This window comes from Poecilia mexicana, unplaced genomic scaffold, assembly GCF_051168715.1.
Source record: "Poecilia mexicana isolate PSO_F unplaced genomic scaffold, ASM5116871v1 scaffold_3, whole genome shotgun sequence".
In the NCBI taxonomy this organism is placed as follows: Eukaryota; Metazoa; Chordata; class Actinopteri; order Cyprinodontiformes; family Poeciliidae; genus Poecilia; species Poecilia mexicana.
The window spans coordinates 9,306,162-9,331,139 of NW_028263372.1; the positions used below are offsets into that span (position 1 = coordinate 9,306,162).

General features: G+C 40.7%; 1 protein-coding gene across 5 annotated transcripts in view; it reads left to right on the forward strand.

The window, feature by feature from the left end:
- Nucleotides 1-24,978, forward strand: part of akap13a (A-kinase anchoring protein 13a) — a 127,201-nt gene that overhangs the window by 44,107 nt on the left and 58,116 nt on the right. For all 5 annotated transcript variants that reach the window (XM_088004136.1, XM_088004131.1, XM_088004134.1 and 2 more), the window contains exons 7-10: nucleotides 1,096-1,285; nucleotides 1,536-3,546; nucleotides 5,971-6,056; nucleotides 21,940-21,994. In XM_088004136.1, coding sequence (XP_087860262.1) covers nucleotides 1,096-1,285; nucleotides 1,536-3,546; nucleotides 5,971-6,056; nucleotides 21,940-21,994 — 2,342 coding nt within the window. The remainder of the gene's footprint in view (nucleotides 1-1,095; nucleotides 1,286-1,535; nucleotides 3,547-5,970; nucleotides 6,057-21,939; nucleotides 21,995-24,978) is intronic.

Below are 24,978 nucleotides of genomic sequence, written 5' to 3' on the forward strand. Positions count from 1 at the left end.
TTCAATGAGATCAGTATGAAAATAACTAGGAATAGAATGAAATACAGATTTTTTTGAAGACAATAATATACATATCACTTCAATTACCTTTGGAGCCTGAATATTTTTTGTAATTTATCTTCAAAACTAATGAAAACATTTAACTATGAAGAAAAATGAGCTGATACTGATGGTTTTAGAGCACAGGTAAGAACTAATGTGTCTACATGTACAAAATGAGTGTGATGTACAGCGAAAGTGTGAATTGACAGGAACTGAAGGACAACACAAGGAAGAAAATGATGATCACTGCAAACACTTGTATGGCAGCAAACCAGAAGACCGCTAATTTGGTTCCTCCTTCCTTTGTTACAATGATATTGTCTTCTCTGAACAATAGAAGTATTCAAAGAACATGGGCACTCAGCCCCTGAAGCAACCCTTCTCCAACTCAGCAGATAGAGACAATTTGTAGGCAAGTGACATTCCCATCTCAGTCATGGGAAGTAGCTTGGGAATTCGAATTGTGCTCCTGTTGAAGTTGTCAGGTATTAGCCACAATATTACCCTCCTTACTGAAAGACTCGTAGAGTCAAATTATGCCAGTCCTCTATAGACAAACATATAAGTACAAGGAAGAAAACAAAACAGCTGCTGACTAAATGGGTTGAGGATCTTAAAGTGGAAATGCTGCGTGTTTATGGCAGAATAGTTTGCACTTAACTTAAAATGAGGATGCCACTAACTGAAAGAAAACGGCCACTTAGAGAGCTTCCCCGTTGCCGGGTGTAGTTTTAAAACGTCCAGCCCTCCCTTTATGTGTTGTTGATTACATTTGGCTCTTGAAAAGTGAAGTCACTCTCAGCACGGGCCGGTGACTTCAGCCAACGGGCCTCGGCGTTGAGCTGAAGCTATCCACCCAGGATTGCACAAACAGATCTGCCCTACAAGGAGGTGCGTCCCACTTTACGGAACCGTCTCTGCAAGCAAAAAGAATAGTCGGAACACGCTTTAAGTTGGAACACTTGAGAGGAGGATTTAAAACGTTTTCCTGGAAGGTTTATTGACCAGGAGTGGCCTTTCAAGGAAGTTATCACGGCGCTTGTTTCATGGCAGGGCCGAGACGGAGGCGGACGAGGCGTCTGAAACTCTCCAGCTGGTGTCCGCGGATGCTCGGGTGTGCTGCAACTCCCCCACGCTGAACACACACACTCTGACGGTTAGCATTCGCCCTGGCCGCAGCGCTCCGACCCTTCAGGAGAGCGTGGAGTATCTTCTGCACTTTTTAGGCCACCTCCATGCCAAGGTGAGTCGCCTTACCCCTTATCTCCTGTCCCACTGGTGTCATCCGGCAGCCTTTCAGCTCCCGGTCTTTGCAGCTTGTTTGTCTTTTTCATTTTTTTTTTTTTTAACCTTCAGGCTTCAGTTTGTTTAAGCAGTGGAACACCTTATGTAATCACAGAAGCTGGCTGTTGATAAGAGACTGAAAGAGTGCGGCTCTGTTAGTTTCTCGATGAAAATAAAGCCAAAGTGTAACGTTTTTCTGTCCTCTGCAGGGAGTTTCTGTCTTGGAGCTGCAGTTGGACTCACTCCACACTGCTGCTGAGTGTTGTGACGGTGTGAAAACAGACTTAACCTGTCAGGAGCGACTCCAGGAGCTGCACTCAACGTCAGAGTGCTGGATTTCAAAAACCGGAGGGAGCGAGGGAGAAAGCATCAAAGAGGAGAGCTTCAACTCCGTCGTAGGTGAACTAGGCGAGACTCGTAACTCGGAGAAAGACAAAAGTTTGCCTCCGGCGTCAGAAATCCCTCCCCAACAGCACGGCCTGGAACCCCAGGGGGACGGGGTGTGTCTTAGTTCAAACTCTGAGGGAAAAGGCTGCCAAGGGGAGCGAGAAGGGAAGGCTGACTCCTGTCCTGGGTTGAATTTGTGTGACAGGAGTGAAGGGGCACAGGGTGAGGCTGAAGGGGAAAGCATCACTGTGGGAAATGTCCCAGCAGAAGGCTGCGGTAAACAGGCAGAGGAAGCTGTGATCCGGGAAGAACAGGAGGCCGGGGAGGGAGAGGAACAGGAAGCGGGAGACGGCGCAGCCACGAGTGGAGAGGAGGAGGGCGGATCAGAGCGTGCGGTTCTGACGACAGCCAGCGGAGACTCTCCAGTCATGGGCCAGTCTCCGTTGTCGGGGAGTTCTGAACTTTTAAACCCCACTGAATCAGAAGAAAAGCTGAGATCTCATGAAGGAGAGAACATTGAGGAAGAACAAACAGAACTTCCCCAAGATCCCTTTGATGGGTTCAATCCAGATAAGGAGGAAGAAAAGGAGGCAGGGAGGGAAGAGTTGACGGACCCTGTTTCAACTCCAGGAGACCTCCCTGACCCGTTGGCGATAGCCTGCGGTGACGTAATCGAGCAGCGTGAATCTGCCGTTCCTCTACTGCTGATAGAAGGCCTCCGTGAGGGGGAACCTCCGCCAGACATAAACAGCCAAGAACAAAACCAGGAAACAGCTGGTCAGGATTACGCAGCCGAGCAGGAGCAGGGCTCCGGTCCAGAAGCTGCCCGTCATTCTGGGGCTGACACTGGAGCTGAGAGCGACAGCCACAGCGAAGACACCACTAAACTCCAAGATTTCGCTCCAGACGAATCCAAGAGTTTTGATTTTTGGGGTTTGAACAGTGCCGAGGAAGGAACTCGGACTGACCAGTCATCACTAGGAAATATGCTCACTAAGAGGAAGGCTGACCAGGATTCAGGCGTGGCACATCGTGTCTCCAGTGACGACGAAGGAAGCTTTAGATCTTTTGGAAGTTCTTCAACGGAAATATTTCACCCTACTCAGGATAACAGCACCATGCAGGAGGGAGATCAAACTATGAACGTAGATATTTACTCATCAGGATGTACCGAGGACTCAAATGATCTAACACCCAGCGTAAACCATGAACACTCACCAGGTGACGACACTGGACCCGTCAGTTCCCTGAACCTTTCAGAGGGTAGTAGAGATGAGTTGGAGCCTGAATCAGGGCTGCTGGACGACTTTAAGACAATGGATTGCTTGATTCCTGAAAGTTGTGAGGAACTGTTTATAGAATGTCCTGAACAGGATTCAGTGTTGGATCCAATTCCTTTAGTCAGTGAGGATGTCCCTACTTCAGAAGCTGGTGAAGGTGACATCAGGCAGTCCTCCAGCTCTGATGGGAATATTGACATCCAGTCTGATTCAGAGGTCAAAGTCAACGGCCCCGTTGAAGACAATCAACAGACGGACGCCGATGATAAACCAGAGGCAGCAGAGGAGAGTAGGAATGTACAAACGCAGCCTGAACAGGATGACTTAAAGGAGGCTGAGGACACGGGGTCGGCTGAGGGTCAGCTCCCCATCTCAGCACAGGACGCCGTTCCTCCCTCAGACACTGTAGATGGTGTCTCTTTGGAACTGGAATCACCTGCTGCTGTCGCTGAGTCATCTGTGGACACTCCCGTCGAGGATCAGATGGCTGCCAACCCAGACTCTACTGATTCACTGGATGGAGCGACGGAGAGCTGCGCGACTGCAGACCCAGGTTGGAAACGCTGATTTATGTACTTTCCTCATTGGTTTTATTTCAGGTTTGCACCCTCATGCATCACGGGGTGATTTGTTTGTCAATGTTTCATTCCTAAGCTCATTTTCTAAATCCGATTCAGTGCTTTTCTTGTGATTAATGGGAAAAGCTCTGCTAAGTTAAATGCCATGCAGCTCGCTTTAATTGTGGTCGGAGTGGATTTTTAGCATATCTTTGACATCTTGCTGATATATCACTGTCGCTAAGACCTGTTGCGCTTACTTCTTGAGCTTCTGAGATCCACTGCGAACAACTATATTCATACAGGGCCTTGCAAAAGCTTCAATACTCCTCTAGCTACGTTTTGTTACATTCCAACCACTAACTTGAACATAATGGATTTGGATTTCATTTGACAAGAAAATAAAGGAGTGCAGATCTCTGAAGTGAATGAAAGAAGGAAGCAAAAAGTAAAAAAAAAAAAAATTCAACTCCTTTTATTGTGAAACCTCCAAATAAAATTTAGTGCAACTTGAATTGTTCTAAGAAGCCACTTAAACGATCAGTAGAGTCAGTCTGTATGTCAGTACTTCTCGGTATCTCCAGCTGTTCTGTGAAGGCTTCAGAGGTTTCATAGAAAGCATTAGTGAACAAACAACTTCCCGAAGGACAAGGAACATGTCACACCACACGGGATGCAAGCATCCCTCAGAGCGTTGCTCTGGGGCTGAAATGACTAATCAGATTAATCGGATTAATCGCAATGAATTGATTTCTAAAATAAAAAACTAATTTAGTAATCGACAAAAAAAAAGGCAATTTGCTGAAAGAACAATACACTCAGAGCAGGAATTAAGCCAAAACTTGACAACAAAGATATGCATTTTGCATTTAGGATGTATAAAAAACGTTTTTCAACCCAGAACTGTGGCATATTTTTGTCTTTACCTGGTTCAATTTTTCTGAAAAACAAATGTCAGTTACGAATAATAAAAACATAACGGATTATCCCTACTCTGTACTGATGTTAGGTCAAGCAGAAAGGACTGAGCTTTTCATATGTTAGAAGTCTTTTTTTTTCTAGCTGCCGCTGCATCTTTTGCTGCAAATGATCAAGCGTATACTTAAAGGAATGCTAGGTTTTTGCATTTTAGGCAATAAAATGTTTGTTTCATTATTCAAAAAAAAGGAATTGAATAGTTTATTTCACTGTATACAAAAGGCTCGGTATAAAAATCTGCAGATTGTTCCAATGTATTTTTTTTTTATACGATTAATCGTCAGAATATTCTGTGGAATAGTCCATTATTAAAATAACCGTTAGCTGCAGCCCTGCGTTGCTCATCTGTTGCACATTAATGAGAGGAGCAGCCAAGAGATCCATGGTAACTATGGAGATCTACAGCTCAGGTGACAGGACAACTATTAGTCTTATCCTCATCAGACTTGGCAGGCGGCAACACTTTCACGCTCTCCATCCCATCTGACCGAGCTGGAGCTGATTTTGGGAAAGAAAACGAGCAACAATTTCCATCTTTAGATGTACAAAGCTGACTTACAGCAGTAACTCAAGTTAAAAGTGTTTCTACGAAGCATCCGCCGTCGTTTTCCTTCCCCTTTACAACTGTGCTCTGGTTGTGCAGACCCGTCACATGAAACGCGTTAAAATGTGCGGCTGTTGCCTCACAAAAGTGGGAAAATGTTCAAGGGGTATCGGTACTTTCGATGTGCACTTTTAATGTGATTACATGCATTGTTCTGGCTGCAGGGCGTCGCATATGTCAGCAGACGGCAGTCACATTACCTCCGCACGTGACCGGCTCTCAGACACACAGCTAAGAGGCAGGATTGTGCAAAATAAACACTCCCAGACCAGCTGGTGTGTGTGTGTGTGTGTGTGTGTGTGTGTTTGGAGCAGGAAGTGAGACTTTTAAAAAGTCTCTCATCTTATCAGTGAACTTCCAACACTTTTCCAGTGTGCAGTTTTCTCTCCTCTGAAATAACTGTGCAGAATAGAGACAGGTAAAGAGGGCGAGGTTGGTGCTTTGCGTCACTTCCGCAGCGGCGTGTTATTGTGAAGTGGGAGGATAAATTTACAGCGTGACAGCGGCCTCGACCCCCTGGAACGTCACTGACAGGGTCTCTGATTTTTCTCAGGTCGTAAATCAACGTTTTGGACATCTTATCGTAGTCAGTTCCCCTTTTCTGTCCGTAGTTTTTCACTTCCTCTCATATTAAACACATCATATTTACTTTAGGAATAGGAGCAACGTTTTTTTTTTAATCTTCTTATGAGAACATTTTCTTGTATTTTTTTTTTTTTCAGCCTTATTAACAGATGCTGGAAACGTGCCCTTTGGAAGTCTTTTAACACGGGCTCTTTGTGTATTCTGAAGATGTGCTGTAGGACTGACTGTGCTGTGTTTGCATGCATTTCTCCAGAGGTGGAAGTCGACAAACCCGAGGACGCTGTGAAATGCACGGGGGAGGAAGAAAGCGGCCCAGCAGAGGGAGCGGACTCCTCGATGGTACGATGAGAATCTCCTTGTTGTAAACGTGGCTTTGATGATAAAGTTTGTCTTTAAACGCATCAGGTAGCATTTGGCAGAAGGATTTTTTCTTTATTTATTTTTAGACCAAAGGCAGAGGAAAGAGGCTGTGGAAGAACAAAAGCCATTTTTGACTATTATGAAAACACAGTTAATGTGTTTACATTTATTTTTAATCATTTTTAAAGTGTTTTTATATGTTGTGCAGGCCGTGGTCGGAGTAGCTGATTTGGATTTGTCTTATTTCCGTCGAGGATTTGTGGTTTATGCATCTGTAAATTTAAAGTTTCTGATCCGAAGATCATCTGGTTTTCATAGCATGTTAGCTGAAATTTACAGTAAAATCAAACCACGCCTTATAAACTTGTCCACCTTATAAACTGATTGCATCTCTTTAAATTATTATTACTGCTGCCAAATTTCACTAAAACCAATTTGGTGTTTTCAAATCTGGCCCAAATATTTAACTGCAGCAGAGCAATATGCAAACAAATCCTGTTTTGAAGGCAGAAAATGTGAGTTTAGGAATATAAATAATGCAAAAAAGGTTAGGAGAAGTTGACTTGTGTGATGTTACTACAGATAATTAAGAGCAAAATGAGCAGAAAAACCGATGGCGACGAGATCTGATTGATTTTTACTGACAAAAAGCCCGGGCCTCTTTTAGTTTGTGTCGTTGTCAGGATTGCTGCACGGGTGATTTCAGAAAGCATTACAGAGGTTATTACAGTGTGCATATTTCCTGGTCAAATGTTGGCAATGTTGTGATTTGAGAAAAGTCAAGCCTTCCAGCCTATTAGGTCAGTGAATAACTTCACCAAATGTTTTTGAGGGACAGCAAGAATCCAGAGTGTCCCTTGTAGGCTGAGTGGCTCTCTGACTTTTATTAAATCCCCATATGGTGTTGAAGACCTGAATGACTGTTAGGACCGCTTTAAGATCAACAAGGTCTTCTCTGCTGCTCTGTCCCGGGAGGCGAGCCTGCTCTCCCCCTTCCTGTCTGCTCAGCCTCCGAACACATGGATGCAATCCTTAGCTAGACGAAGCTTTGCTCCCAAATGTTGCTGACTGACGGATTCCTCTGCAGCCATAGACTGGAGTGGCTCGGCTTATTCCTGGGCTGCGGTCTGGGTCAGCGGCTTGTTCTGAATGCCAGATGTGTTGGGAGGGACGGGGGGGGGCAAAACGAGAGGAGCCTGCAGGGCGGCGGGGTCGTCAGCAGAGGGCGACGTAACCTCAGCGCCAGAAGCTTCTCCCCCCTCGCTCTTTGATTGTCAGAATAAGCCTCAGAACTCTGTTTGATTTCCGGGCCGAATAATAAGCAGCAAATCTCAAGGCAGGTGGAATTAGACCTGAGATTAATGCAGGAATCAATAATCCCACACTGTGTGTTTTGACTTGTTTAGACAGCAGGACACTTTGGCTTTGCTTGATTCAACATGCCTAGCATTCTTCCATCATCGCTGTGGGGCAAAACCTTGCATCTCCCTTTTTAGTCATGTCAGTTTTCTTATGGAAATCAGCTTATATTGATCACCATCCTCATCTGTCTGGACTTTCGTTAATACATTTCCAATTAAAAATATCAAAAAAGCATGTATCTTTGACCAAACAGTATAAATTTACATTTAGAAGCCAGATGCTTCTTTTGCTTAATGCTGCGCTGCTTAGCCACACCTTGATGCATGAAGTGTAAAGCTCTTGTTCAGTCACTCCTTACGGAGGTTTTATTACCAGCAGCCAGACCTGCAGGACTGATGGATAAACATGAGATGGATTCAGATCAGCATTTTCAGTGTGGGTTTCTGTGTAACAGAGGGGTTAGTTGGTGCTTTAGGGGAACTCAGAGAGTTCCCCTAAAGCACCAACTTTAGTTCCCCTAAAGCAGGAAACGTTACAATCCGAAGAGTGAAAGCAAAACCTCCTTGACCCTGAGAGAAAAGAAATGTATAAAAGTATAAAAATATATGTCAAAGTGGTTTATTTTGAGATGGGAAAGGCCACAGTTTTTTTTAATTAAGAGTTTTCATGAGTTCATATTTGATTCTTATGGACCTCAGATAAAAGTCATATGGTAAAGCTGGAGGAATCGTTATGATTTTGTTTCAAGTAAACCATCCAAATATGTTATGACCATTGGTAAGATTTGTTGTGCAATTTGTCGCCAAGTGTTTGGGAACACTTTGTTATAGCTGGATGTTATGAAAATTTTATATATTGTAATATTTTATGAGTGGTTCACATTCTTATATTTGTAGTCTCACTGTTGTTGCAGTTGAAATGGAATAGATGCAGAATTTTGGTGTGTAATCAATTCAAGATCCTGTCAATGTTAAGTATAAATATTTAACTTTTGTTTTAAAAAAAAATAAAGATTGCTCATTGCTAAACATTTTTTTCCAGATAAACACAAATTTGGGCAATCAAATATTAGCATATGCGTAATATTTCTTAAACTGAGCTACATGAACCTAAGCAAAACATAAAAATAAAAACTTTTCAAGTGTATATATAAAATATGTTATATAATTGCTAGGAGTACTGTTTTGTTTTAGACATTATATGGAAGAAAAAATCATTCATCATCATATTTCAGTGTCAATTCAATCAAAACCCATCAGATTAAGAATCAAAATTGTCTCCTGTGTTAAAAATACCATCAGAATGAAGCCAAGCTAATGATACTAATCTCTTCGTGTTCTGTTTTTCTTTTTTCTCCAATCCAAGATGAATATGATAAAAATGTGGGCAGATTTCTTTGGGAGGAGAAAACCCGTTTGTGATGGTGCTCAGTAAAAACAAGGCTTCCTTTACTGATGGAAATAATCTGTGATCAATCACTGCAGGTCACAGCTGAGCTACCCCCTTATCCTGGCTGCTAAAGACAGAGCAGTGTAGGGATTTTAACACCGACACCCAACAGTATAACAGTAGGGTGCGCCAGGTTACACCACGGAGGAGCTTTATAGTTGATTCTTTGATTTGATATGATTTGGTTGTAATCCCTTTTATCCTTGTTATATTTGGAAATTTTAATCCAGTAAAAGTGTCTGTGTCACTTTACTTCATGAGTTGAAGTAATGTGTAACAATTTAAACAGCATTGTCCCTCTTTTACTGGTTGCTAGGCACTGCCCACCATATTCTGCTGTTGGGAAATACTTCCTGTTGAATCAGTAGTACCAATAGGCGACTTCAAATACATATTAAGGACTTGGTGGGAAGAGTAGTCGTCTTGCAATCTTAAAGTTGTAGCTTAATTTCCAGATTCCTCCTGTAACATGGCAACGTAGCTTTGGTGAAATTGATTTGCATATCGGTGTATTATTGTTTGCACATTAATCAATAGGACTGGGTGAACATTTAATAGATGGACAATTTTATAAAATTTAGTTATTCCTTGCTTCTTTTTTTCTTTCAATTTTTTTTGTTTAAAATTTCAAAATAATAATAGAAATGCAAGGTGTCTGCACATCCTTAAAATGTCTTATATTCATTTATCTAAAACTAAAACCTTAAAATGTCTTGACCTTAAATACATTAATAGCAGGTTTGAAGTGTTGTAGCAGCTCTATTTAGTCTCAGCTTGGGACTTATCTCTCAAGCAACAGTCTGAGTCGCACGCAGACATCTTCACTTCCTTCTGTGAATCGAGGTGGTTGATGATACCACTAATTTACCCTTGCTAGCTAGCTAGCTGGCTAACTGTCATGTGTCTATCATTGGTAAGTTCAAATGTATTGGCCGTTGGTTGAACGATGTTCATCTTTGCCGCTAGCTCACTTCTGTTGCCAACCAAAGCAATACATATGAAGATATAAAGATGGGATTTTCTTTTGTACATTAGTTGTGATGCAGGTCTTATATTTTATTCATAATGGTCTTAAAATTTAGTTGATCTTCAAAAAGAAACCTTGAAATGAGAATTTCCTAAATAACAGCTTGTGTTTCTGATATCAAGATAATTTTATTGATTTGGATTAATTCAAACATAACTGAAAACCTATGGACTCACCAAAGAACGTCAGGATGCAGAAGAGTAAGAAAGGATGTTCCCAGAAAAATAGCTTTCCCCCCCATTAAATGCAGTAACTGCTACTGTAGCTGCCGTTCCTCCAGTAAACGCTATGAATTCTTCATCAATGAAGTCTGTCGGCTTCACGATGCCTTCAGGGTCAGCTTTCACTGCAGACACACCCTCTCAGACGGGTTTCTGTTTTCATCCTGCACTGTTGGTCTCATGTTTTAGTCAGTCTCTCTGGTGCTCATTAGGCGTTAGGATGGGCGAGGATTGTTGCCAAACCGTTGCTTGATAGCTAGCAGTAAAACACTCGGACGCGTCTGCCGGGACGTCGTTCCAGAGGATGATCATTGTCTTCTGTTGCATTGTTATTCTGCCATGTAGGCAGAAGAAAGCTGCGTAGAAAACCCTGACAACATCCAACCTGCATTGTGCACGACAGGTCCAGACTAGAGCCAGCATAAGCAAACATCCTGGTTTCATGGCATTGCAGAACAGCAATTAACAGCTGTAATATATGTTGTTGTATATATTTACAATTCCAGGATGTAAAAAAAAAAAGAAAAAAAATTGTTCTTCTTGGAAATGGGTAATGCACAGATGAATTTTGACCAATCCTCTGTCAGACACGACCAGCAAGAAACAACAGACCGTTCATAAAGAAGACAAAAAAAAGTTTCAACACATGTAGAAGGAATAGATGGGCGGTGCTCCTGGGGACCATCTGTGTTTTGCACAGACAGCTGTTTTGGTTCTAGCGGTTGCTAGAACACGTCACCATTTGTTGAGATCCTTATCTGTGGCCCGTGAAATAGATTAAAAATAAAGCAGAGTTTGGCACTTACGCAAAAATACATCATTGCTCTCATTTAAAACTGTATCATAGATCATGCCTACAGTTGCAAAATGAATACACCGGCTGTTACAGTTACACTTATGTTATCTAGACCATATCTTTTTTTATTGTTTGTTGTTGTTGATTTTGTCATGCATGCCAACATAGATAAAAACTTACAGTAAATTTAGTTGCAGCTTGTAATCAAACATGGATGATGCACAGAAAATTAGACTTTTCTGCTGCTATTTTAAATCACCATTAGTCTGCAAACCAAAATATTTCTAATAGCTAGATTTTAGTCCTGAAATGTTTTTTTCCAGTTATCTGACCTGTAGTGGAAATGAAATGAATTAGGCTGAAAAATGCATCACGATATAAGCGTTCCATATCGGTCTGTATCGCTCATTTTTGATCAGATTTTTGTTTTACATATTTGAAATTCTCCCAAACTGGTGGCAAGACCTTTCCTGTTTCATCCACAGATTTTTCTTCCCACGGTTGTTTATTTTTAATCAGTTATGAATCACGGTGGCGAAACCTGATACATCTGCTGCACAAGTTACACAACAGGTTGTTGCTAGGTAACCAAAAAGTGAGTGAGTTAGTTGATGAGACTGAGCAGCAAATGCCTTTCCTCTGCCTACAGAATGCTGTGTTCTGGATTGGAGTTCATTAAAATCATTTTTCTCTTTATTGTGATATATATATTGTTATTGATTTATTGTCCAGCCCTTAAATGGACGTCTGAAAAGTACACAAAAAATAGTCGACTTTATTGCCAAGAATCATTAACAACAAAAACCAAACACATAATTCCCTTCCTTTTTGTGTTAACTGTATATACACATTTAAATTCATTTGAAATTTCAAGCTATTATAGTTTAGCTATTTGGGAAACCAAAATAAGATCTACATCTTTTAAGATTTTCTCAGATATATTACATACTTTTAGCTTCGCAAAAGGTTGTGTTGGTCTGGAAGGGGGCTCTTGTTGGCCTGGTAACGCGTCGGCACCTCATAATCGCGGAGGAAACGCAGAACGAGGACGATTTAATCACACCAACTAAGTCAATAACGGCCTTTTATCATCTGTCATAGGGTAACAATGCAGCACTTCTGATGGCTGCTTCACATGATGAGAGAGAGGCATTCACAGCCTCGCTAAGGCGAGTGAGAGGAAAGGCATGAGTCAGACAGTCTGGAGAAGTTGAGAGACGACAGAGGACGAGAAAAAGAAGGGAGGGAGGGGAGGGGGGTGAAGGAGGAGGGTGGGACTGGAGCTGGAGTTTGGTTGGAGGCTGCCTCTGTGGCAGCCAGAGGTGAGGCTTAGCAGACAGCTTCAGCTCTCCTCAAGAGCGCTCCTCGTGGATTTTCTTTCCCCGACAATTCCGATCCATAAAAACCCCGTTCTGGATATTTGTAGGAAAATGTACGAACGACACAAGCGGAGGTACAGCCTCTGCGCCAAAGGAGAGCGTGCGGTGGACGTGGTTCTCATCAAGGTAGGCCACTTCCCTGCACTTTTCAAACAAAGTTGTTTTGGCGTTACAATGCGGCCGGTGCCACAGTAATAACAGTCATTTTGGAGCAGAAGCTTTGAATGTGGAGCTGTTAAGAGCTGCAGACAGATAAAAGCGTAATGGCAAAAGTAGTAAAAGGCAGGGGGAGAATTTGAAAGCGGGACCCAATTCATAAAAGTGAACTATAAAAAAAAAGGAGGCCAGAGATAAGTAATGTTCATCATTACTTTAAACGAAGTCAATTTAATAGCGCCTCGTGAAGTGAATTAGCAGCTCCGGTTCCTGAGACAGGTTGGTATCACAGGCCTGGTAACGCTGACTCATAAAAGCGTCTTCCAAAAAAAGAAAGAGTTTATTTCTTAAACAAAGCATTACCAGAAGTATCATAAATTGCTTCAATGTGCTTTGACAAATCTGTGGGGGTCTGCCATGGGTGTTTCAAGGGTTTTTTGTTGTGTTGCACGCTGGTGCATGATTGCACGTTTGTTGATAGTGGCCCTTCAAACACAGAGTGCTTATTATTCGGGGCGGAGTGTGGTTTCTGCATGGAAGCTCCTGCATATGCTTGTGTTTATGTGACACCATGGCGGATGCCTGCTCTCTGCCCATCTTTGTGGAGCGACTGTGCATAAAACTTAATGAGGCTAAGGCTGTTAAAGGTCTTCCCGGGATTATTTGGTCAGCACAGCGGGTACTTGTCCGACAAACTCTGCAGCTTAAACAGAGTATAAACTTCTCTGAAAATGGCTGTCGTACTGTAATTATATCCTCTCAAGCACTGAACTGTAATGATTTTGTGTCAAATCGGTTGAAATGAGAGCTAAGTGGAGTTTTCTGGGGGTTTTTTGTAAATGGGGTTTTGCACGGCTCCCAAAAGGGGAATGCTATTTAAAGCCCCAAATGGCACCTTTTCTTTTCTACACTCAGAACTCTATAGGAAGTTTGTTTTTTTTCCACTGTGGAGTTTTGCCTTGATTGCTGATTTGGGTCTACGCTATTTCGACATTAATCACAATCCATTAATTTTCACAGTGCTAAACCTGCTCCAAGCCAAATATGGAGCAGGTTGGTGACAAACAAAATCACATGTCGTGATTCAGTGATCCACACAAGATGTTTCAGAGGATCAAACACCACCTGATCGAGTCATAATAACGGCGTTTACTCTCACTTGGGCTCGGAAAACCAATCTGTCATTTGTCAACAATGCTGCTCCCAACTGAAATCTAAACCAACACATTTTGCTCAAATTAAATGTAAAAGTGTTGTCACACCCTTCACCCCCAGTTGTTCCGCAAAGATGCAAGAGAAAGCAAAGTGATCTAAAGGCTTGGGTTGATATATGTTCAGTTATTTTACTTTTTATCTCAAAACCAAGAAGTTCACATTTGTTTCTAGCATTTAAGCTAACCAAACCCTGCATTTACTCAAGATCTTGGTTTTGAAACATCATGTTCCAGGGTAATGCTGCACACTGGCAGTCAGCTGCCCTGATAAGAAGCTCCTGCATTTTCTGTCATATTAACAAGACTACTGTTGTGAAACTAAGCAAACCATTTACAGTTTGCACTAATCGACGCTTTTCCTACTGGTGGGAACCTCACTCATTTGGTTACACCTCATGATCATTGCTGATTGAAATAAGTAGCCAGAGTAGCATATCAAAAGCTTGACCTTTCTGCTCGCCTCTTCCTTCAACTTGGAGCATCTTTGCTACTGACGATCAAGCCATGTTCATAGCATTCCTGGCATAAAGACACCACAGAAGCTCCGAGTTGGGTCGAATTCTGGGCTTCTGTGGTGCTTGCAATACATGCAGCACAGAGAAAACCTCCTTCACTTCTACCAATCACACATGACCCCAGTGCGCTTTCATATGTGACACTGGCGGTGATTTGCACTTCATTCACTTAGGCCTGTCACGATGACAAATTTTGCTGGACAATAAATTGTACCAGAAGTTATTGCGATATTGTAATGGCATAATAATGCAAGATTATTGATCTCAAAGGTCAATAAACTTTAAATTCTAATGAACATTTAAAACTGGAACTGGAAGACATTTTAAATATCTAAAATATAACAAAACGACGGAAGCAACAAATAAAATGAATTATAAAGACTGTAAACAAGATTGTCCTTCAAAAAAAGGCCTAGTTGAGGCCAAAATAAGAGTGAAGACCACAGTCATCCAGTTTTCGGTAGAAAGAGAAAGAGAAAATTATTAATAGTGTAACTGGAAATTATTGATTTTTCTTCATCATGCAATTAATTGATTTATTGCTAATTGCGACTGACCTAGACTCACCCAGCCATTACAGCAAGCAACAAAATGGAAGACGTTAAAAGCTAAAAAGAGAAGTTGCTGCTTACTTAGATGGTGATCTAACAACGAAAGTAGTAAAATCTTAATTAAAATAACATGGTGTTTACTTCTTGCTTGGTCCTATAATAAAAGTAAATTTGTCGGGTCGGATCAAGCTCGGACATAATGTCTCATGTCGGAATGGATTTTTTAGCTGCAGTCTCAACTCTAATCTGTTTTTAAGATCTTGAGGATGTCATCTGCGTTTTTCAGCATTGATGCGCTTTGATCAAGGAATGACCTTTATCACACATGCAAGCACTTTTCTGTTGAATGTGAGTCATGCTGAGGTTCACATCTGGAAGAAGCTGGACTGCTCCCTCCAAACTGGAGCTTAGTCTCCATCACAAACAGACAATTTCTATACAAAGTTCACTTTAAAAACACCACCAGGCTTGTCTGCATTTGCCCATAGCTACCGGTTGGGACTTGGGGATGAGGACACATGAAGGAGAGTATCTGGGAAAGTTTCCCTGCTACACGTAACGCCTCACTTTGGTCTATTTTTTTCCTTCCTGGACTTGTTCTAATGTCAGCTTCTCTGTACAAAACAAGGCTAGAATAGCAACAGTGTGTGTGACAGAGAGAGAGACAGACTGACAGAGGAGCAGGGAGGAAAAGAGAGTGAGCGATATGATGGTGTGGGAAAAGGCAGTGGCTGGCTAACGGTTTCCTCTGCCCTCGGATGGAAACAGGCATTTGGCCAAATGACTTCATTCCAACCAGCGTTTAACATCCCAGCGTCTCTCCTGGCCAGGAGTTACAGAACACATCATTACTCTACTTACCAAGTACAGTCACTGTGAATGAACCTTTATGCTCGACTAACTAACTTAGCAGTACAGTAGATCGATGTGTAAGTACTGCATGCGGTTCCACAGATAGATGGGGAAACGCCCAACAGGCTTGGGAAAGCTATTCAGTAAGTCTTTCTTTCCTTTTTTCGAGCTTATTTCCTGTTTATTATTCAATGTTTTCAAGGAAAATGGCAATGCTGCATTGTTGATTACTGTTTGCTTGGAAATATAGAAGAAGAAAACAGTGTGGATGAAATATCTCTGGACTTCACTTACTGTGCTGCAGTCAACTTGACAAATTTCAGAATTTCTAAGAAGTTGCTCTGGAAAGTGTGATTTTTCTGATGGTTTTCAAATTACTAAGTTGTTTTCATCCATCCATCTACCCATCAGTCTGTCATTCTCCCAATTCATCCATCTGTACCTGAATACTTTTCTAGGCCTGTCTGTCCAGACATTTTCCTCTCATTCTATCTATCCGCCCTTTTCCTAAACCACCCATCCATCCTTTTCCCAGTCCATTCAGCCATCCATCCATCCTTTACCCAATCTATCTATCCATCTTTTTAACAGTCCACCTGTCCGTCCCATCCTTCTTCCAATCCATTCTGCCACATATGAACCCTTTTCAGTCCATCCATCATTCATTTGTCCTTCTCTATCCATCCATTCATACATGAAACCATTTCTTTCCATCTATTCTCCTCCCAATTCATCCATCTCCCCTCCAAGTCCATCCATCCATCCTTCTACCAAACTATTCAACCATTCTTTCCCCATCCATCCATTCATTCATCCATCCGCTCTTCTCCCAATCTGTCCATCTGTTCATACTCCCTCCAAATCCATCCACCTGTCCGTCTTTCTTATCTGTTGGTCCATCCATCTATATCTCCTTCTCCAAATCCGTCCTTTTCTCCATCCATCTTTCCTTCCCTCCTACCTGCAGGTTCCATCGTTTAGCTTAAAAGAATTGACTGGGAACTCTGGGGATGTTCATCCAGTAAAGGATGCATTTTGTACCTGGGACAATGTGTAGAATATTTCATGTTGACCAGCCATAGCATTGTTGCCCAATGATGGATACAGTAGCCAGGTCTGCCTTGTTGCACTTTCCTGTGGGTGTTATTTTGACACTTGGCATCCATATAAACACTCTTCTGGACTAATCAAACATCTTACAGAGCAGCAGCTCCTCCTGCAGTTTCAGCGTCTGCCTGTCAGCAGGACACAACAAAAACTGCAGAGAAGAGAACACAAAGAGTCAAGATGTTTCATATCACTTCAACTTAGAGGAGGGGGATTTTCATAGAGTAATGCTAATTATTATTGTTTATGATTTCAGGGGGGAAAAAAAGTCAGTCTGTGCAGAAAGTGCATTTCCCAGGTTCACCTGAGAATAACTGCATTCCGAGGCCGGCTGCTCGCCAGCGTCGCATATCAAAGCGTGCCGCGTAAACACGCCTGGCTTGGGAACAGCCATGCTGTCTGCCATGGCATCCTTCAGTGCTGCACAACCTCTCTGGCTGCACGCCTGTTTGAAAACAAGGCAGCAGTCCAACTTCTCCATGCTCTGCCACACACACACGCAGACACACACTCACTCAGCAGCCTGTCTTTTATTTTTAAACCAGATGTGTTTTTACTGGGTGCAGTTTAGATTCCCCCGACACTACAAATATGCACAAGACTCAGAGTACGGGCTGGCAGCCTGCAGTCGGGGTGATCGGCTCCATCACTGACTGACTCGTTGTTTTGCAGGCCTCACTGGCCGAGGCTTCGAGACTCTATTGATCACAAAGTCCTGAAAATAATCCTGCTTTATTTCCGCTTTTCTTCATCAGCGTGTCCATGCATCCTTAAAAACTCTTAAATTCATGCATCTGAAATGAAGGCTTAAAATGTCTTAAATGGATTCAGAAATTGAATTTAATACATTTAAAACTCACGGGTCTTAAATTTTTTCTTGTTTATATTATGTTGTGATTAATCATTCACGCTTGAATAAGTTTGTTCATCATGAAATAAATTAATAAAACACATGCCCTGCCTACATTCTCCTATTCGTGTCGCCGTCTTCCTCTTTTTCGTCAGTAGTAACATCTGCATGTTAATTACATTTCATTACAGCCCAAAAAAAAAATCACCTCATCCTTGCACAAAAACTTATCGAAAAGCATGTTTGAAAAAAATTGGCATGTTTACGTTAAACAATATCGACCTATAGTTAATCTCACAAATAACAATTTTTCTTCAATAGTTTTATATGGATTTCCATATATAGATATACATGTATCTGTGTGCAGTTTTGTTTTGTGCATTGTTGTTGTAAGTTTCATACATAATGGTGTTAAAAAGGTTTTAAAGTCTTAATTTTGAGTTGGTGAGACCTGCAGAAACCCTGTTTGTGATAGTTAGCTATGTTGAAGATGTTTTATTCAAGAAGTTGAAATCAAAGGAAAAGAATCAAGAAGTTAATGACGTGAAATCCGAGGGGTTTTATTAACTGCCTTCTCAGCTGTGTCCTTTAATAGTAGCCATACATTTTTATTCCATCAACTCAGCCAAAATAAAGAGGGATCAGTTTTTGGTTTCTCCGCGCTCCGACCCATTCACAGGTGTACATTTCATTCCAGTTCATTCAGCGCCAAAAATCTTCCGATTCTGTTCTTTCTGTAAACGTATCTTATTTTAGCATCCATACCTCATTTGAGTGTGTCTAACATTCCAGTTCCACTTTCCCTGATGAGGTTAATCCACACTGGCCCCTTTTGCAGCAAGCAGCAACCGGAACCTGCGCAAGCATTTGCAGTACATCTTTCACCTTTGTGTGTGTGTACCGAAGCCCTCTGTGACCAGCTAATCTTTCCTCGTCAGCGTGTTTGTTCTCCCTCAGCAGGCCCTGTTTGATATCTGAACACAGCTGCGAGGGAAAGGGGGGGAAAAAACAAAAAAAAAAAGAATCTGCATCTAAGTGTGTGGGATTTGTTGTATGCATGTGAGACTTGATGAAGGAGCCAAGGCAACACAATCAAGCTTTTATCATGTGGCTCTGCTGAACAGGTTTAAGGTAGCAGTGTTTTATGTATGTGTGTGTGTTTGCAGGAAAGCTAAAGTGTAAAGGCTCTAGCTCTCCTCCCAGGCCTGGACAACAGAGCTCAGTGTTTCTATGGGTCAGTGGGCTAGTCGATAGCGTGCGCTGGGAGAGCAGAGGGTTAGTTTCTTAAACCCCCACTGGAGTTGACCTTCCTGGTAGTGCCGAGTCTCTCATCCGGTCTTGGTTATTTATATGTTTTTTTTTGCAATATCTGATGAAAATCCATGGGAAATCCGTGGCAAACCTTGTAAAACATAAAAACTGTCGAACGTGAAAAAAAAAGAAGTAAGACTCTACATCTATCCATGCCATCACCAACTGCTTTTAAAAACTGCAGCTGTACAGAAATAAGTTTGCAAAGACGAATGGTGGAAATAAGTACATAGTTCACCAGGTACATATTTGGTAACGGTTATTTTAGAAATTGGTTAATCTTTTGATCTGATGGTATAAAAAAAAACTGGCACATTCTGGCAGATTTTTCATTGAACCACTTATAAGCCTCCTTTATACAATATTAGAAACGTGTGAAAAGATGCAAATATTTCAATTCCTTTTTTTCCCAACTGTCAGAAAAACTCTTGATTAATCAATCAATCAGATAAATGTGCTTCACTAGGCGCTCCCAGCCTCTTTTACTTGAGGCTATCTCAACTTAAATCCATCTTTGCCTCTTTGACCCTCAATTTTCTGCATCAGAATTGTGCATGTTTACACGCACACACATCCTAGCCCATCATCCACAGTCCAATGTTTAATTCATATATCATAAAACAGGAGATTCTCTTTCTGTAAAAGCTTCACCCTGGTCTTTAATATCTTTGTCCAGAGGTGAGATGTCTCAATGTCGTTGCTTTGACTTGAGGGCTTTTCTGTACTCAGACTATTTGCTAGGAACATATTAACCTTAAGTAAGACGTCAGTCTGTATGATCCACAAGTCTAAAATATCTTGTCTGTGCATAAATATTTCTTCTACTCCAAAATAATCTCCTCATAGATATTCTGAGCTTGAAATATAGAAACCCTCCAACTTAATAGGAACATGTCACAATCAATAAAAATATACTTTATTTCGTCTCAGAGTGGAAATTGGTGAATAAATCTTCTCAGTGCCTCCGGACTATTCCATCTGTGGCTCGCATTCTTACAGATGCACTTGATTTTCTTTTTTTTTTTTTTTGCAGTTGCATTTTTTTCTGACTATTTTTTCTACACTTTGTGCACAAGGACTCTTATGATGGAGTACTAGTTCCAGACAAAACATCGTTTTGTTTTTTAGTTATGAGAATAGTCGTAGTTTTACAAGAATGCAGTCATAACATTAGCAGATTAAAGACTAAATTTTACAGGCTCATTCTTCGACATGGACGAAGTCGTTGGCTCAATCGTTTCGAAACGGATAATAATTTGATGCTGATGCATTGAAATGTTAAGTATTTTCTTATTTGTGTGACTGATACGAAAGTATAACAAGAAGATTTTTTTATTATTATTTTTTGTGTTAGAATTCTCAGAAAATTACTACTTAATTGTGCTAATATTACCACTTTATTTTGGTAATATGACTTTGTTCTCACATTATTACAGCTTTATCCTTGCTTTATTATGACATGATTTTGTTCTCATTTTATCGCAACTTTTTTCTGATATTATATTGACTTTATTCTCTGATTATTACAACTTTTTTCTTGTAATATTTCAACCTTATTGTTGTATGACTAAATTCTTGCAACATTATGACTTTATTTTCATTTTTCAAAAACTATTCTCATATCATTCCAACTTTATTCTCATATTTTTCTAACTTTATTTTGTAATATGACTATTTTTTTTCACAACTTTATTCCCATATTACTATTCTTGCATTATGTTGACTTTGTCCTCATATTCTAACTACATCTTGCATTATTACAACTTTTTTCTCGTATTATTTAAACTTTATCATTGTTTATTTATCGTATTCTTTGAATATTATGACTTTATTCTCGTAATTAAAAAAAAAACAAAATAAAAAAAAAACATCTTAGCCTGGCCCAAATACTCTGTCACAGACTCTGGACACCTGACTGTGTCAAAAATGTGACGGCCAAACTGCAGGCAGTTACGTCAAGTGAATAGATTCAGAGAGAGGAAGAGGGTCCCCAAATTCATCTCTTCTTCGGGCCCCATAAAATCTTGGACCGGCTCTGAATAAACGCTCCAGAGTCCATTAAAGTTCTTGGCGTGCCAACAGTCAGTGAGTGAAATTCGATCCGACTTGTGTTGGACCAACACCTTTTGTTTTCCCAGATGAAAACAGGACGTGGCCTTCAGATCATAAAGCTGTTTATTCCCAACTCAAGGCTCTGTTTCTGTACGGGCAAGTTTAAAGACTAACGCTAAAGCTTGCTGATCTGAGCCAGACTTAGCGTGAGCTTACCGGGGGTGGAAGCTAAATGGGGCGAATTAAGGAGGGGAGGAAACGAGCTAAAAGACTGGAACAGAGCAAAGAGAAAAGCAGTAACGAAGACGAGAATAATAATAAAAGCGTCTCTGTTCGCAGATATCAGATTAACAGGTCATGCTTTTGTTGTGTAGTTGTCAGCTCAACAACCAGTGGCAAAGAGGGTTGAAATGAAAAAAAAAAAAAAAAAAGAAGGGATTTGGTGATATTTATAGTAGGAAGCAGCTCAAAGTGGGAGCAGTTTTATTTCCCTTCCATGGACGGCGTTCATTAAAAGTTAGGAAGCTTCTCTGAAGCCGGCTAGCTTTTGAGTTAGCTGTGGTGACCTGCTGTCTCTCTTTCTCTCCGTAACACATACACACACACACACACACACACACACACACACACACACACACACACACACACACACACACACCACCGCAGCTGTTGTGTAGACATTAATCCCACAAAGGAAGCAGAGCAACAGCATTGTGACCGCACATCTCAAACAGGCCGCTCGTGCGTATCTGAGCAGCGGCGTGTTTTGAGCGGAGAAAAATGTTGGAACTTTTTCAAGTAACTTCCTCTGTGGCCCAGACGAAGATCCCAGCCCCCCGAGAGGAACCACAGAGTCCCACGAAGTCCCACGAACACCCGCGTCATTTACGTTCACCTCTCGTTCTGGACACACAGCAGCAGCGCTCTCTTTAGCAGACAATATTGTTCTGCATCATTATTTCTTTGTGGGTGACGGTCACATGATGATGAGGCTGATTCAGTGTCTTCCTGTTTCTGCAGATCCACCGAGACAGAGAGGCGTCGTTCCACCAGACTTGCAACCCTCAGCACTCAGGTAAGAGCTTCAGGAGGCTCCAGTTTTCTCCATCACTTTAGAAAGATTGCCTACTGTTGGTATTTTTTATGCTTTTGTTTAGTTGTGAAGTTTTAAATATTTCTATAAGCTTGCTGCTCTGTTTAAGATGTGGGTGTTTTCAGCTTAGATGCTCATCCTTTCGAAATTTAGATGTGCAACTTGACCGCTTTTCAGTCTATCGCTTAGACAAAGCGAAGGCACAGTTTTTAGAGAGCATAGGTTTCCTAGAACATAACTTAAAAAAAAGAGAAAAAAAACAGAAAGCCCAGTCAGTATGGCCATTTTTTTTTTGCGTCTCAGAAGAGGAAATGAAGGCAGATAAATACAACATAGATGTTCAAAAACACTAAGCTGAGACTTTTTCATATGCTGGTGGTTTTTGGGTGTTCAGATCAAAGCAACAACCTTTGAGTTGGGTAAACATCAAATTTTCCTTAGGTCTTCTTTCCATGCAAGCGGCCTCCAGCTCAGGAGATAAGATGAGATACAATGTTGTATTCACAGTAAGGAGATGAGATTTTAGCTACATTTCTTAGAAACCAACACCCACCCCTCTCTTAGTTTGTTTCTATAATATTTCAGAAATCACAAACTGTGTTTTAAAGAATCTGGATTTGATAATAAGATAATCCAGTCCATGTTTGACAAGACTACGTAGTGTGATTTTTGTGCTAATTTAATTCTAAGGTGGTTATGATGTGATTAAAAACATCAAAAATGTGTTTTTGCAAATAGATTGTTTCTTCTGAGAAAAAATCTATTAGTATTTTAGATTCTGAACTACAGATGATCAAAGGCAGTCCAAATTCATAACAATAAATCTTTAGTTACTTTAGTCACTTTATCAATAATACCTGATAATTATTTTGGGTACAAAATTTTTGTTTCACCACATTATATTAAATGTAATATAATCAGTCGGAGTGGTTGGCACTTTACTCAGTATTGTTATCCAGACTGAGCTGAAGTTTTTACTTTATTTAACACAACTTGAGAACTACTTCCTTCTACCTTCAAAATAAGAGAACTAAACATGGATACATGGTGTGAAACTTAAAGCCCTCACCATCATATCTTCGTAGAATACCTTTTTACTCTCGGCTCACCAGGCAAAGTCCTGTGCTAACAGCAGTTAGCGCTTTGTGAGACCGCCTTCATTCGTTTTGTCATTTAAAAGTGCATTTTTTAAATAGTGCATATATTTCCTTTTTGTGTATATCTTGACATTTTCTTTCCTTTTCAAGCACTGTTTTCACTGAAAACATTGTGATGTGCTGCTGAGTTTTTCCTGCTTTTTTTTTTTTTGGTATGTTACTGCATGCAACGTGCACGAGAAGAATGGAATGCATTATTTAGCTGGCTCCACGGGGGTGATGGTGTTGGGATTATTTATGCACGCACTTGAAGAGAGCTGAATTTCATTAGACTTAGAGAAAGTTGAAGATGAAGCAGGACTGTAGGAAGAGATGTGATGTAAACCCAGCAGAAGTCGAGGCAATAGTTGAAGTAACAGTAAGTGGCTCATGGGGAAACATGTCTCCACGGTGACTCGACTTCTTATGCCTTACATTCAGCACTAGTTTAGGCTGACACTTCCCATTTCTCATGGTCGTGTTTCTTCATTCGCTTGGTGTTTAAAAAAAAAAGAAAAGAGAGAGACTGCGTCAAACTCTCAGCTAGATCCGACTGTGAATAGGCCAGTATCATTCTCATGGTATGATAACCCACAGCAAAAATAGTATTAAATGTTTATATAATAATCCACAATTTCATCTAATAGTTTTTAATTTAAGTTATAACAGAAAATATGGGGTCTGCTGTTACAGTAATCTGCAACATGTGTCTATTTTCAATGGAAATACACCCTGATGTCAAAACCTGGAAGAAATCTATAGTAGTTTTCAGCTAATTGACCTGAAGTGTGCATCAACGGGTGGGGGAGGGGCTATTCAATGCTTCAGTTTGCTGCAGAAAACAACAATCATTCCAGCACTTCCTCTGGCCTCTCATTAAAGGGACTTTAGATCGTTGGAGAAAAATATTAGAGGTTTTAAAACTATACCTTTTTATAACCTTGATGTAACCAAATTATTTATTTATATTGCTCATACATTTGTTACTGAAATAGGAAAGTTGGCATCATGGCTTACATCAGCAAAAGTACATCTGAACAACCTTTTTTTTTTTTTTTTTTTTTGTGGAAATTAAAAGTTGTTTGAACAAACAAGACTGAATTGTTGATCTATAAGCAAAATTCAAAGCAGGCAATAGGTCTGTATAAAATATGAATGGTTTCATAGTTTGGCGCAAAAATGCATTATGGAGTAGTATAGAGATCTCACTAATATTTATAAATATTACTGCCTATTAAAGCAGTTCAAACACATATTCACAATATGCAGAGTAGAAACTGTGTTAGCGCTACCAAAGAAACTAACATTTACAGTTTTCCTTATTTCTGCTATTGGGTGTACAGCCAATCAGTAACATTAAATAATAACATAGCACTGCAGGATTGGCCGCTTTGCAAACATGAGCTTACAGCATGCTAAGTAGCATTGCATTTTCCAAGATACATTTTCTTTGGAATTTTTGGCATATGCTGTAGATAAAAATGAAAAAAAATCTGCAAATTGATAAAATTTCAACTAAATATTTAGAAGTTGCCTTAAACAGAAAAATCAAATGCTACGCTGCAAATAATCGAGGGTCCACTGTATAATTCCACATTCTGGTGAAAACCAAAGTGTATGAACAAAAGCACCTCATACCAGCTGTTATGCACGGCGGCAGTGGTGGTGGTGCGATTGCACCCGCAGAATACTTGCACTTCCTGCCAATCATGACCCCCTTTTTTTTTTGCACCAAAACATTCTCACGTCTAATGCGAGGCTGTCTGACTGTGACAAAGGCGTGCATAAAATTATGACTGCAGACATCAATTGTTTGTTGAGAGGAGGTGA